General features: G+C 42.7%; 2 protein-coding genes and 1 pseudogene across 2 annotated transcripts; all 3 read right to left on the minus strand.

Moving 5' to 3' along the window:
* The window catches only part of LOC126407049 (piggyBac transposable element-derived protein 4-like), a 5,016-nt pseudogene extending 1,446 nt beyond the window's left edge, over positions 1-3,570 (minus strand).
* A 7,432-nt stretch (positions 3,571-11,002) lies between these two features.
* LOC126407055 (uncharacterized) lies at positions 11,003-12,447 on the minus strand. The gene is made up of 2 exons (XM_050071724.1): positions 12,311-12,447; positions 11,003-11,573 (listed from the first exon to the last, which is right to left on the minus strand). Exons 1-2 carry the CDS (start codon positions 12,445-12,447, stop codon positions 11,003-11,005), a joined length of 708 nt encoding a protein of 235 aa, XP_049927681.1.
* A 447-nt stretch (positions 12,448-12,894) lies between these two features.
* Positions 12,895-14,419, minus strand: LOC126400442 (zinc finger protein 862-like). Its single transcript, XM_050061129.1, has 3 exons — positions 13,463-14,419; positions 13,165-13,370; positions 12,895-13,081 (listed from the first exon to the last, which is right to left on the minus strand). The coding sequence occupies exons 1-3, from the start codon at positions 13,695-13,697 to the stop codon at positions 12,899-12,901; spliced, it is 624 nt and encodes a 207-aa protein (XP_049917086.1). The 5' UTR covers positions 13,698-14,419; the 3' UTR covers positions 12,895-12,898.
* Between the last annotated feature and the right edge of the window lie 203 nt (positions 14,420-14,622).

The raw sequence follows: 14,622 nt of genomic DNA on the forward strand, positions 1-14,622 counted from the left end.
GCTCCTGATCTACTTTTGGAGACTTTAGGGACCACGAGTAATCCTGCGTTCTCAGAGCGCAGTGTTCTGGTGGGATAATATGGCACTATGAGCTCTCTAAGATATGACGGAGCTTGACCATTTAGAGCTTTATAAGTTAACAGTAGGATTTTAAATTCAATTCTGGATTTTACAGGGAGCCAGTGCAGAGAAGCTAGAACAGGAGAAATATATATACATAGCCTACATACAAAAAACAGGAGAAATATATATACATAGCCTACATACAAAAATAAATAATCACCTGGTAGTTTTACTGTAGCAAGCACATGCACACACACATACATACATACATACATACATACACACACGTACACTCACACACATTGATTGACAATAGTTAGAAAATATCTCAATGTATAGTAAACATGATACATAATATGCCACAATGGTTAATGTTCTGCGAAGTAGATTTTATATGAAGTAATGTATTATTGTGTTCTCCTAATAATGAAAACCTGTCACTAAGTATTGTTTTGTTGGTTGACTCAAAGTTTCTGCTATCACTTAGTCAGACTGGCTACGATGGCTGGGCTAACATTAGCCATGTTAGCTAAAGCTAGCGCTTTCATTAGCTTTAAGTAGTTTATAGGCCGACATTTAGACATATTACTTTACTATCATATTGTAAGAGTCCCACGTGTAATTACTGTCTATATGCGTACATCCCAACAACATAACATACATACGTTCCTTTACTTGCAGTAAAGTGTTAAGTTAGCATTGTCAATAAAGACAAAAAAAATGTATACATTTACGGCAGTACTTGTCGTCAAACCAGCCCAGTGGCATTACATTTGCATATTCATCAGGGGGCGGTACCCATCCAACAGTCTCTCAGTGCCATAACAATTTCAAGTGGCACATACTGTCGTGTGTCGGTGGAATAACAGCGGCATAATAGCAGCATACCACTCCGAGAATCTGTATGCCAGTCTGGGGATTTGTATATACCAGTCTAGGGATCTGTATGCCAGTCTGGGGATCGGTATATGCCGCGGAGCAGCAATCGACATACCTTCAGCCACTTTTCGATCTCGGCGCTACTTATAGCTGCAGAGACCAGAGAGTTTCCGAGCTCCTCCAAGGAAAGCCTCCTCCTGAACAGCTTTCTCTGGTTCCAGAAGGGATCCACAGCCACGAAAATAACATATCCATTATATGCCACGTTGTCCAACATGTTGAAAAATAGCGCCTGTGGCCACCGATTGGTCTTGCGTTTGCAGGTGTACGTGCCGACAACCTGCAAAGATAAAAGAACAAGAAAACAATAAGTGATTTTATTCTAAAGCTGCATATGAATAAAAATAATCATGCAAACATTATCAAAACACAAAATGTATCTTCTAAATGTATCCCTTATGAATTCAGTAAAAATTAACAGGAATATGATGCATGTAGTAACAAATTTGTAATGGTACTGTATATACCTTGTCTAGATTGTCGACAGCACCCTTGCAGCGGTTGTAGTCGGTGTTGATCTCTGGCTTCTTCTTTGGCCCCTCTGTCAGCACTGCCTCCCGGTACCTTGTGCTTATAAGGGTCACATTCCTCCCCCGTCTTGGGATATAGCTTACGGCCGTGGTGTTCCTCGTGAAGGCGAAGACAGAGGAAAACACACCTCGTCTTTTAGCTTGCACAAGCTCAGGTGGCAGCTCCGGTTTGCTTCTGCGGATCGTCCCAACCAGGGCTATCTTCTTTCGCAGAAGCTCCTGGGCAAGTGGGTGCGAGGTGAAAAAGTTGTCACACGTACAGGGGTTAAAGTTCTCCAGTACAGTGCCGGATTTCCAGCGTGGCGAAGTTTCTGTCCGGCACGGGCAGAAGTGCTCTGCGGTGCGAGCATTTCACTCGCATTTGCCCCTAAAAATATATATATGTGTGCGAGCATTTCACTCGCATTTGCCCCTAAAAATATATATATGTGTGAACCGGGAAAATGATTTAGACGCACAGTGTGTGAGTAAACACAACCTACTGTTTACCATAATCGGCATCGGATGTTTTTTCATTGATAACTGATCAAATAAATGTATTTTAAAACTCGCTCCTTTGGCTCTGATACAGCCATCTCGCTCCCTGCCTGCAGTCCCCACTGCACTGGGCTTTGTAACAATGTCCCGCCTACAGCTCCCTCTGATTGGTTACGCGGCACAAGTGATAGCCAATCAACACTGATGCCTGTGCATGCTTTCACATCATGTCACATTGAGACACAGAGCACAGATGGAGCGGGAGAGGCTTCCAGCGGTAATTTTGAAGGTAAGGTAACAGAAACCAGACAGAAACTAAAGTTGCAATAAAAGTCCTCTATGCTGAAGTTTTAAAGTCACCACCACAACGTTATATGATCCATTTCAATGATGACATGCTTGCCCAGAGGCGAAATTTCGACGTAACTGCCTGTTTAATTCACATCAAGTGCAATACAATTTTGCAAACAGCCTAAATGATTTAGCTTCTAAAAATAAATAGCACCAAGGCACACATACATTTCTATTTCTTCATTTTGTGACCGCAACACCAAGCCCCCCGCTCTGGAAAAGATTTCAGATTTCAGGCACACAAATCTTCCATGCGCCATCATTTCAGGCACAAAATTTTTTCTTGCTTTAACCCCTAAACGTAACAGTGACGCGGAGTCCCTCTGTCATTTGCATGACGACGCACTTGCCCTGGCCCACCTCTGCAGTACCACCTGTTTTCCCCAGGTAGCTATATGTCACATCTCCAGGCGTAGGATGTCTCCAAATCAGCGGTGACCCAAATTTTCAAGCCGTACCTGGCCATTTTTTTCAGCATGTACTGCCGAAATTTGCATCGCCCTTTGAATGGCACGAGCTGCTCGTCAACAGTGACGTCTTTGCCAGGGTTGAACAGGATGGGGAGGCGATGTGTCTACATTTCCCACAGGGACCTGATGGGGGCGAGCTTGTCATCCCTCTGACGAGCTGGTCTCTGCAGTTTGTCGTCAAAGCGCAGAGCTCTGCTGATGGCGTGGAATTTCTCCTGGGACATGGTGGCTCTAAAGATCACACGGCCGCTGCGATCGTCCCACAGGCAGCGCGTGGACTCGCCTTTGGACCTGTAGACTCCGGCCAAAATCAGGAGCCCAATGTAGGCGCGGAGATCGATGGCGTTCACATCGGTCCAGTTCCTCGCTGTCCAGCGCCGCTGAAGATTGGACATATTGACCAGCAGGTCAATCGTTTGGGCAGTAAAAAACAAACTGAATGCGGATTGGTGGTTTTGCACCCTCACGGTGGCGTGGTACGTCGGCCCTGGAGTCACGCCTCTGGCTGGCTGGAAAAACGGGATCGTCTTTGTGTTGGTGGGGCACCATACTTCTCCATTTCTCCCAACCCACCCAGATCCAGGATCCTCTGTATCCTCCTCGCCTTCAGTTGCAGAGGCGGTAGAGGATGATGAGGGTGCCACAGCATAATCAGGATCTGACTCTCCTGAGTCGGTGGTGTTAGACGAAGAGGAAGAGAGAGACTCTTCCTGCAGTTCGCTAGAAGAGTCAGACACCATAATTGCTGAACCGTTCTCGGCTGAGAGCCTGTATACAGATAATATAGATGAATAAACAGGAGAAAGATGAGACAGTCGGTGTTACTACTGTCCAGTTCAGCCTCGCTCAGCAGAATGCTTTATTTACAAATATGAAAAATGAATCTCATCATAACTCTTTCTGTATTTTTTTCCAGTTTTCACTGTTATTCCACACAAAGATCCTCAGTATCAAAAACAAAAATGATGTAAAAATACAAATAAAATTAGTATTTATAATCTCTTTTTCCAGATAAAACACACTTTTCATTCACTATTTAACAGTACAATAATCCTCTGTTCAATCAGTATACTGCTGCTTTAACAAATTATCATTCAGTCCTTTCACTGAGCTTACATTTACATTTTAGTTCACATCCAACAAAAGAAAACACTCAAATACAGTTTCTGTCATACGGAAGCGTATTGCATTCACTTGACAAATAAAAAAAGCCCTGTTTTTCTGAGTAATTTTTTCTGTTTTTCTGAGTAATTTATTTATTTTCTGTTTTCTGGTGTAATTTTTTGTTTTTCTGAGTATTTTTTTCCCTGTTTTTCGTGGTAATTTTTTTCTGTTTTTCTGTTGGTTTTTTTGGGTGGGTTTTTTGGTGGTAATTTTTTTCTGTTTTCCATGGTAATTTTTTTTCCTGAACAAGGAGACGAGATACTTCAAAATCTCGCGAGAAGATCCCACTGGCACCTGCAAGTGACCGGTGCCTGCGTAAAGTCGACAAACTAATAACACCATCTATATGACTTAAAGACAAGAGTACCTCCCAGTGTCTCAAACCCAAAACAAAGTAAAACTGGATTAAACTAAACAAGTGGGCCATGTTTGCTTCCATTATATCGAGCTCTCAAGAAAGGAATGAAAGCGTCTGTTGTTCTATTGCTCTCTTAACTCAGAAAAAATACTAAAAAAACAGAAAAAACCCACGAAAAACAGGAACAAAATTACTGTGAAAAACAGAAGAAAAAAATACCACGCAAAACAGAAAAAATTACACCAAAAACAGAAAAATAAAAAAAATACTCAGAAAAAATTACTCAATAAAACAGTTTTTTTTTTATTTGTCAAGTAGAAAAAATTACTCAATAAAACAGTTTTTTTTTTATTTGTCAAGTGAATGCAATACGCTTCCGTACTCTCTAACCTCTGTCAGTGTGAAATCAAATAAAAAAATAGCAAAATACTGCTAATGTATCAGTTTGCAAAAACTCATGACCTGCTGCCTGGCGAAGTTAACTTCTCTTAACAACACTTAGATTATGTCATATACTTAAGCAATATCAAACGTGAGGGAGAGATTTGGTAGTAGGCATGAGGCCGTAGGCCGAGTGCCGAAGACAATTACATCCGTGACGATATACAGTACAATGACACGACCTCGAGTGTGATATTGCTTTTATACAACATTTCAACAACAGCTTAAAATAGCAATGCTGAGTAAGGAAATGTTAACAAAAGGTGATGAAATAAATTATTTAAGTATGTTATGTAGCTCCGCAAAAAAAAACAGTTCCCCCGGTCTGTTGCCAGGCAACGCAGCACACACGCCAGGAACTCACAAGCTACTTTGTATTTACATTGATCTGCAACTGTGTAACTTCGTCCAGTTCGGCTACTGAAACGTTGGCAAACTCTTCAGATGATCATTGATAATTCCTGACCATGTTCGCTTAATTTTTGCTCCTCTCCAGTTTGTCGAGGTCGGCTGATGTTACACAAACACACCTGGAGGTATGCACAGAAGAGTCCTGGCCTTTCTTTTCCTCGTCCTCTCCTGACGACCACTCGTAATTTAATTCAAATGTAATTTTGGGGAAAATATCCATCTTCTTGGTGTAACGCTATAGTGTCAGTTTGCGTCAATGTAGCGAGTGTGACAGTTGGTTAATTAACGGTTGTATTTATATTTATAACACTTGTGAGCGGAGTGATTTTACTGTTACAAGTCCCAGTGAGTGAGCGGAGTGATTTTACTGTTACAAGTCCCAGTGATGTTGTACTCTATATCAGCACTCATGGAGAGTAGCATCCAGCTGCAGCCCCAGAGCAGAAGCCTCTGACGTGACACAAGCCTCTGGTTTGCCGGAAGTGCCTCTGCAGGGCTCGACAGTGCGAGTTTTTCACTCACATTTGCGACTAAAAATAGGTGTGTGCGAACTGTAAAAAATATTTAGGGGCACATGTGCACATAAAAAAACAGCCGAAGCAGCCTATATTTTTGTCAATAAAAAAATATGATAATCTAATCGCAAATGTTGGAGGAACTCCAGCCGCCTTCCCTCTTCCCTCTTCCCCGTGTGACACGGTTATGGGCGGTTTTCCAAGCCACTGTCGGCACAATGAATATAAGTCCCACTGTCGGCAGCGTGGAAATAAGTCAAAGTGTAGAGGAAGCGGCGGACCTCTGGGGAAGCCTGCTCCGTTCTCCCCGCAGTTAGGGACCGTTCATCATGGCCAGGCTGTCGGCTGGGTGGAAATAAGTCAAAGTGTGGTGGAGAAGAGGGACTGGGAAAAGCGGCGAACCTCCGGGGAAGCCTGCTCCATTCTTCCCACAGTTAGGGACCGTTCGCCACGGTACCTGGGCAGGGTGGAAATAAGTCCTGCAGAGTTTCAGAGGACCTGGAGAATGTTTTAGGATAGTAATAACATTATATAAGATAATCATATTGCAAAGATAATATATATAAGATAATAACATTAAAGACAAAATTAAATTGCAATACTTTTTCAAAACTTGATGATTTTACCTTTCTGTACATTTTGTATACAAATTCATTAAATAATTTTGCTTGTAAATGTCTATTTGCATCACGTTTATTACGGAAAACACATTATTTGATCAATTTACATTGTGCCCCTAAAATTCTTTGTGCGCTCCTTACTTTTTCAACTTAGAGCACATGTGCTCCTTGGGAAAAAAGTTGGCGTCAATCCCTGCCCTGGCATGACGGAAGTGACGTAGAATACCAGAAGTTACTTTTTTGCACGCAGGAATGGCGCAGGGCATGACGGGAGTGACGTATTTTGTATTTGAGCGCGCATTTATTGGCACATTAGTATTTGCCGCTTAGTAGTGCTTCTACCACACCGTCCGTGCCATGATCTGTGCTCAAAAATGGAGACATTTAAAAACAAGGTAAGCTTTGCTACGTCGATAATGTTGCCTTTGTGTAGCCTATTTGTGTGAAATACATTCCAACCTCTGTTTATGGTTAAACGTTACCCATTGTTGGCTAGCAAGTTTGCTAACGTGCTAGCTAGCATTCTGCCGATGTGACGCTAACGTTAGTTCACAGTAACAGATGGTTGTTTATTTGATAAATGTTTTTTGCAACCTGTGAGATGTGTATGGGTGCGGAGCCAAGGTTTTTCCTGCATTGAGATTTTTTTCAGTGTAGAAAGTTTATTTCACATCTCCTTAAAAACTCAATGTCTGAAAAAAATAAACTTTCTACACTGAATCTAATTTGAGTAGACAAAATGAACCTATTTACACTATTATGTGGAAGTTTTGGACAAGACTGTGTCAAAGCTTTTTACCGGCTGGAGAGACTCAAAAGAACACGAGCACGCCACAAAAACCACATCAGATTCAACCTCCGTTGCAGAGACGAGGATATTACACCAGCAAGCCTCAACATCAAAAACCCGATCCATACCAACAACGTGGAAAAAATAATCAACAAAGCAAGAAAGGATCTTATGAGAGAAAGGATAAGTGAGTGAGTGAGTTTTTAAGGAGATGTAGTTTACCTTGACATGTTTCGACTGTCACTTCAGTCTTCTTCAGAAGCGTCACCTGACGTGCGTCATGACGTGTCTTTATCAGCTGGTAGTATTCCGGAGGTGTGACCAGCCTGGCAAATCGGATTGCCAGACTGGTCATGCCCCCCGCTGCCCGGTGTTCTTTGGAGGAGAGAGTCCCAGGTGTGTGACAGCATGAAAGCCCCCTCATCCCAGTTGATGGTGTCCCTGGCCCGCCTCCTGATCTCTATGGCCTCCTTGATCCAACGTATGAACTTGCTGCTTTCCGATCCGATGATTTTTGCGTTGTCCCAGTCCATAACATGATTATTTCTTTTGCAGTGATCTGATATGGCTGATTTTAGGTTCACCTGTTCTGGTTTTTCTTTTTGTGATCTTGTGAGACGTCCTGTCGTTTCCTTTTCGCATTCTTTTTTATGTTCTGTTTTTCTTGTATTAAAGCTTCTTCCTGTTTCTCCTATGTACTGTATGTTTTATCACATGTTAAGCATGGGATTTCGTATATTACGTTACATTTTTTGTCCATGTTTATCCTGTCTTTTGGGTGAACTAAAAGCTGGTGGAGCTTTGTGTGAGGTTTTACTATTGCGTTTATTTTGTGTTTTTTCATTGTCCTCTGTATGCGCTCGCTGATCCCCCTGTTGTACAGTATGGTCACCATGTCTTTGTAGCTGCTTTTGTTTTTTTGTTTGGGTTTTGTTTTGTTTTCTTTCTGTTTTTCTTCGTTTTTGACTTGCTGTTTCCCTTTGGTTATGGCCCATTTTGGATACTGGCAGTGTGTGAGTGCGTGTCGTATGTGTTTTTCCTCCTCCTGTCTGTCCTCTTCCTAGGGGATGATGCTGGCCTGTTCATAAAGTGTTCTGACTATGGAGAGTTTGTGTGCTGTGGGGTGTTCCGATGTCCAGAGAAGGTATTGATCTGTGTGTGTGTGGGTTTTCTGTATACTGTGATTTTTATACTGCCGTCATCTTTGTGATGAATTTTTATGTCCAGGAAGTTTATGGTTCTGTTTGTTTCCTCTTCGTGTGTGTCCACGTATCTTTTCCAGAGGGTGGGTCTGTATTGTGTGGGTGCTGTGGTTAAGGCTTTTGCTTCCAGATCCTCCATAAAAAAACTGCTCATGATAGTGGATCTCCCATTGCAAAACCTTCTTTTTGTCTGTAGATTTTGTCTCTGAATTGGAAGTAGGTGGATTTTGCAACGAAATGTAAGAGGCGGGATGTGTTTTCAACTGTGAGGTTTGTGCGTTTCTTGAAGGTCCTGTCATTCCTGAGGCGTTCCTGTACAATTTGCAGTGTGACGTCAATGGGGGTTTTGGTGAAAAGTGATACGACATCATGTGAAATGAAGATCTCGTCCGTTTCTATTTTTGTGTTTTTGAGTTCTTGTGCCAGTTGTTTTGAGTTTGTGCTATGTTGATCTGTGAGTCCGAGGATGGGATTGATGATTTCGACCAGTGCTTTTGATAAGTTCTATGTAACGGAGCCAATGCTGTCTACTATGGGGCGTAGTGGAGTGTCCTTTTTATGTACTTTTGGTGTGCCGTAGATCCGGGGGATGATGCTAGCTGTCGGTATTAAATGATTGTACATGTCCTGTGTTATTTTCTTTTGTTCTAACAGAGGTTTTAGTAGCGCTTTCAACTGTCTTTTCTTTTCTTCCGTGGGGTCTTTTTTGAGCGTTTCATATGTGTTATTGTCTCCTAACATGGTTTCCATCTGGGTTGTGTAGGTTTTCGTGTCCATGACCACTGTTGTCCTGCCTTTGTCTGCCGGTAATATTGTGATAGTCTTGTCTGTTTTTAGTGTGTGTATTGCCTTCTCTTCTTCTTTTGGGACAATGCTTTATGGTAACTTTGCTGTTTTTAAAATCCCTGCGACGGTGTTGCGTAGTTCTGCTTTTTGTCCTTGATCATGTATCTTTTGGCACGCTAGTTCTGTTGCTAATATGAAATCTTCATGTGGGATGTATTTTGGAGTGACGGCAAAGTTTAAACCTCGAGCTAGTACTCTTTTTCTGTTTCGGAAAGTGTGCGCTTTGATAGGTTACATACCCATTGCTCATTTATTTTTCCCTGTGTCTTTCTGTTATTTTTTCCTTCAATGAGTTTTTCTAGTTTTTTGATTTGTCTGTTTTTGGTTGTGGAAAATTCCTGCTCATATTCATGTTTTAGGTGTGCGTTTATTTCATTTTCCGTTTTTTCTTCCAGTGGGGAGTGTTTCTTGAACGTTTTTCTTTCCTCTTCTAGTTCCCTGTTAATTTTTTCGATCTTGTTGACTGTTCCTCTTATCCTTTCTCTCATAAGATCCTTTCTTGCTTTGTTGATGATTTTTTCCGCATTGTTGGTATGGATCGGGTTTTTGACGCTGAAGCTTGCTGGTGCAATATCCTCGTCTCTGCAACGGAGGTTGAATCTGAGGTGGTTTTTGTGGCGTGCTCGTGTCTCTCCAGCCGGCAAAACTTCCACGTAATAGTGTAAATAGGTTCATTTTGTCTACTCAAATTAGATTCAGTGTAGAGAGTTTATTTTTTTCAGACATTGAGTTTTTAAGGAGATGTAGGCTAGTTTACCTTGACATGTTTCGACTGTCACTTAAGTCTTCTTCAGAAGCGTCATCTGACGTGCATCATGACATGTCTTCATCGGCAAATCTGGCAATCCGATTTGCCAGGCTGGTCACGCCTCCGGGATACTACCAGCTGATAAAGACACGTCATGACGCACGTCAGATGACGCTTCTGAAGAAGACTGAAGTGACAGTCAAAACATATCAAGGTAAACTACATCTCCTTAAAAACTCATTGTCTGAAAAAAAGAAACTCTCTACACTGAATCTAATTTGAGTAGACAAAATGAACCTATTCACACTATTGAGATTTTTTTGTCGGCCGTCAAAGGCTTATTGTAATTGCCAGCGCTAATGAAAACCCCAAGCACCACAATGATGAAAAGACAAGCCAGCCTCGGCGGATTTCACTTTAACCCTTGTACTATCTAATAAAAAATGCAACGTTAAAGGTCTTCAAGCGCAAAAAAAAATACACAAAGACTGCCATAGAAATAGTATCTGTTTTTTTGTTTTTGTTTTTTTTTAAGTGATGTTTATTTGCAGGCCATCACCACTGGCTATCTGCGTTCGCTGTGGGAGGGAAAAAAGGAGAGGGCCACCACCTACTTCAGTGATGACACGCAGTTTGATGAAGTGGTCTCTTTTCTATTTGGAATCCTTAAGGACACACCAGGAGCGAGACAACTTCTAGATCCTGTTGCCTTTGTCTTTGACGTGCTTTTGCCTGAGGTAAAATGTCATTGTTCATCATTCAGATCCAGATTGGTAGAAACTGGTATATTGCCTTACCCTTATTGAGTTCTTTCATTCTGCTACAGACCAGTGTTCAACATAACATTTTTTCCCCACTGGCCCCCCGGGCCAGTAGTTCAGAGTTTTACTGGCCCCTTGTATATTCTTACTGGCCCAAGTAAAAAAAAAAAAAAAAGAGAGAGAGAGAGAAAAAATGTCTATAAAGCTTCATTTAATTCAACTTATTTTAACTCCATTTTTCATTTAATTTCATTTTCATTTGTGTGTACATATTGTACAAACTAAACAATAGTAGAGATTAATTGTTAAGTTCTTTTCACTGAACGCGCCTTCTTTCTGCCTCTTTGAGCCACCTCCTCACTACTGGCATGGCATTGAAGTGCTCCATGTCAGGCCCCTCTCGGCTAATGAAGAGCAGCCGTGTCAGTGTGTGGACACTCAGGTTGCTCCTCCAGTCAGTCTTGGTTCGCTTCATGGCACTGAATCCCCTCTCGACCGATGCTGTGGACAGGGGCAGGACCAAGATGAGCTCCACGATGAGGAGGAGGTTGGGGAAGCTGCTTCTCCGCACATCATCCAGGAAAAAGTCCTGCCAAGCATTCCTTTGTAGGCCCTGTGGTAGGGACTTGATCAGTACCTTAGCACTTGGCCACTCCACACGCTGTGCCTTCTCCCGGTCACATCCCATGTGGTCAAGCACATTGGCAAAGTGCTTGCTGACTGTGGCAAGATGGTCCCTGCCATAACTAGCTAGCTCTTGACTGTCAGCTGGCCACTCACGAGGATCCACCAGTCTTGCTGCAGCCTGGAGCACCTGATGAGACTCAGCTCCCTTGAATTGGTTCTGCAGTCTGTCAATCACACTGGACAGGATCTTTCTCTTCACGCTGTGGGAAAAATCTTTTTAGTCTTTTTACACAAGTACAATATGGTTGAGAAAAATACTCTCATCCTTTCTGTTTACAAATCTACCTGTCAAGCTCCTCTCTGCTCTCCCTGAACCTCAATAGCTCCACATTGTGAAAGGTTCCATTCTGGGTTTCTGCTAGGAAACCCTCAACACACTCCCCTGCCTCTGTCTCCATGGCTGTCAGCCAAAGCACTGTCGTTTCAAACCCATACAGTGCCTCTGGCAAGGTAAGCCCATCCTCCTGCAGCTTGAGACTCAGCCTACAACACATTACTCAGGTACACTACACTGAACCTTACATTCAAAATCAACAATCAACTCAATCAGTGGAGCCCTGTCCTATAAAAAGGGCTTTTTCCTAGGCCAAAACCAGTCCACTGGACTGGTTTTCTAGCCTGTGTTTCCCAGGATGCAAAGTTGCTCAAAAGTCCAACCTTGACTGTTTTGTTGGCCTTCACCTCCATGATGGAGCACGCCCAAAAAACAGTCAAGTTTGGAGTTTTGAGCAATTTTGCATCCTGGGAAATACAGGCTAGAAAACCAATCCAGTGGACAGTGGACTGGTTTTGGCCTAGGAAAATGCCCTTTTATAGGACAGAGCTCCACTGACAGCAATTATACAAATTCTACACACATAACTTAAGCATTCAATTCTTCAATTCAGATAACCTTACGTTAACCTAGCATGACAGTGTCCCTTTAATAGAAGCTTACCAACTCAAGACTTGGATGATGTCTTGGACCAGCACAATGAAGGGCAGGTGTTGGAAGTCCTTCAACACCTGAATGCACTGCTTGGCTCGTCCAATCACTTTAGCATTTGCTGATCTGTTTGATGTAAACAGCCACATAAGAATAAATGTTGAAATTAGTTTGATAATTTCATAAGTATGATTAAGTTTAAGTTTATTTACTTTATTAATCCCCCTGAGGGGAAATTCAATGTTTTCACTCTTGCTTGTCAATTACACACAGGTCCAAGAGACACACACATGCACAAACAGGACCTATACATGCACAAGGTGGAGAGATGTCAGAGTGAGGGGACTGCCCTTGGTGAGGCGCCCCGAGCGGTTGGGGGGTTTGGTGCCTTGCTCAGGGGCACCTCAGCAGTGCCCAGGAGGTGAACTGGCACCTCTCCAGCCACCAGTCCACGCTCCTATTTTTGTCCGGACGGGGACTCGAACAGGCGACCCTCTGGTTCCCAACCCAAGTCCCTATGGATTGAGCTACTGCCGCCCCTATTTGCTACCTAGTAAATAGGTATTGATTACTAGCCTTGTTTCCACTGTGTTTTCCATCTCAGCAAGCAACACAGGATAGTTTCCCAGCATGACTCTGAGTGCCCTCTCTATGTGCGGGAGCCACCGTGTCCCTCCCACGTTGGTGGGTTTCCAGACCTTTTGATAGCACATCTCTCAGCTCTCTCCACACTTTCGGAGAATGATGGTACTGTTTATACAGCCCCTTCAGGATATCCATCACCTGAATTAGAATTATGAGAATTATTCAATAATTGCATACTTCACTTTACACTTTCAATTTTATGAATTCAGTACTATATTTACCTTTCTCGTTCTTTCATGGTCTTTCATGGCATCCAAGGCAGCCAGCTCGAGGCCATGGCCGAGGCACTGGATGTTTATCAGGTGGGGAACTTCGAGACGAAGGAGTGTGGTGACACCTCCAAGCCTCCCCACCATCACCGCAGCTCCATCAGTACCCAGCCCCACTACCTTCTCATTCCACTGGGATAGGTCTGCCTTATCCAGGGCTATTAGCAGAGAGACAATTTTGTCTAGTGTTGTAACATTACTCAACAAGTATTAACACAGCAACACAAACAGATTCAAAAGCTAGGCTTACCAGTGCTCATTGCAGCATAATGCCCAGGCGCTGTGGCATGCTGGAGCTCCTCAACACCAATGAAGATGTTCTTGGGCTGTCCATGGCTCAGGATCCTGACAAAAACCCCTTCCAGGTCTCTGCCACTCACATCAGTAGAAGAGTCTGACAGTACACTTAAAAAATGTGCTGCTTTGATTTCTGCTGCAAAGCCCTCCCATAGATCAGTGAATATAACATCCACAAATCTGTACATAGTACATAACTATATAATGTGGCTTGCTGCTAGCCGACTAACTGCATGAAACTCATAGCTAAGTTAACGTTACTATGACATGACTCAAGCAATCGCGTTTAAGCAGTTAGCAATAACGTTAGCTAGCTAGCTAGCTAGCTGAGTAGCCACTAGCACTCTTACCTTCGACATGCTACATCGGTGATGTACTGAGAGCCAATGTCTTCTCCATTTTTTTCAGAAGGGCGACCGTTTTCTCATAGGACGTGAAGGGGAGCTCACTTTTCACGATGCGGTAAGCTGTGTTCACTAATTTTTCCACTGGTTGGATGGTCTCGCTGTTTGCGCGCTAGGTCCAGACATGAAGCATCCCCTTTGACGGGTTTTCTGCAGCCCGCTTTGCCAGCACACATTGCAAATGCTGGCGGCTCTTGTTGTGTGCATCTAACGCCTGCTTTCTGTAGTTTGTTGTCCCATTGAAAAACGAGCCCATTCGGTCAGCTTTGGCTGGGAATCTGCGGCAAACTGAACAATACATGCCAATACCATCACCCTCCTCCACCCAGGTGTACTCCGTTTTCCAAGAGGCAAGGAACCCTCTCTTTCTCTTTGTAGCCTCGTACACATTCTTCGACATCATTTTCGATCATCTAGTAACGTTATGCTGTATCAACTGAAAGTTTTACTTACTGCAGGGCTTGACGCTAACTTTTTTCCCAAGGAGCACATGTGCTCCTAAGTTGAAAAAGTAAGGAGCGCATAAAGAACTTTAGGGGCACAATGTAAATTGATCAAATAATGTGTTTTCCGTAATAAACGTGATGCAAATAGACATTTACAAGCAAAATTATTTAATGAATTTGTATACAAAATGTACAGAAAGGTAAAATCATCAAGTTTTGGAAAAGTATTGCAATTTAATTTTGTCTTTAATGTTATTATCTTA

The sequence above is a fragment of the Epinephelus moara genome, chromosome 2, assembly GCF_006386435.1.
Source record: "Epinephelus moara isolate mb chromosome 2, YSFRI_EMoa_1.0, whole genome shotgun sequence".
Taxonomy (NCBI): Eukaryota; Metazoa; Chordata; class Actinopteri; order Perciformes; family Serranidae; genus Epinephelus; species Epinephelus moara.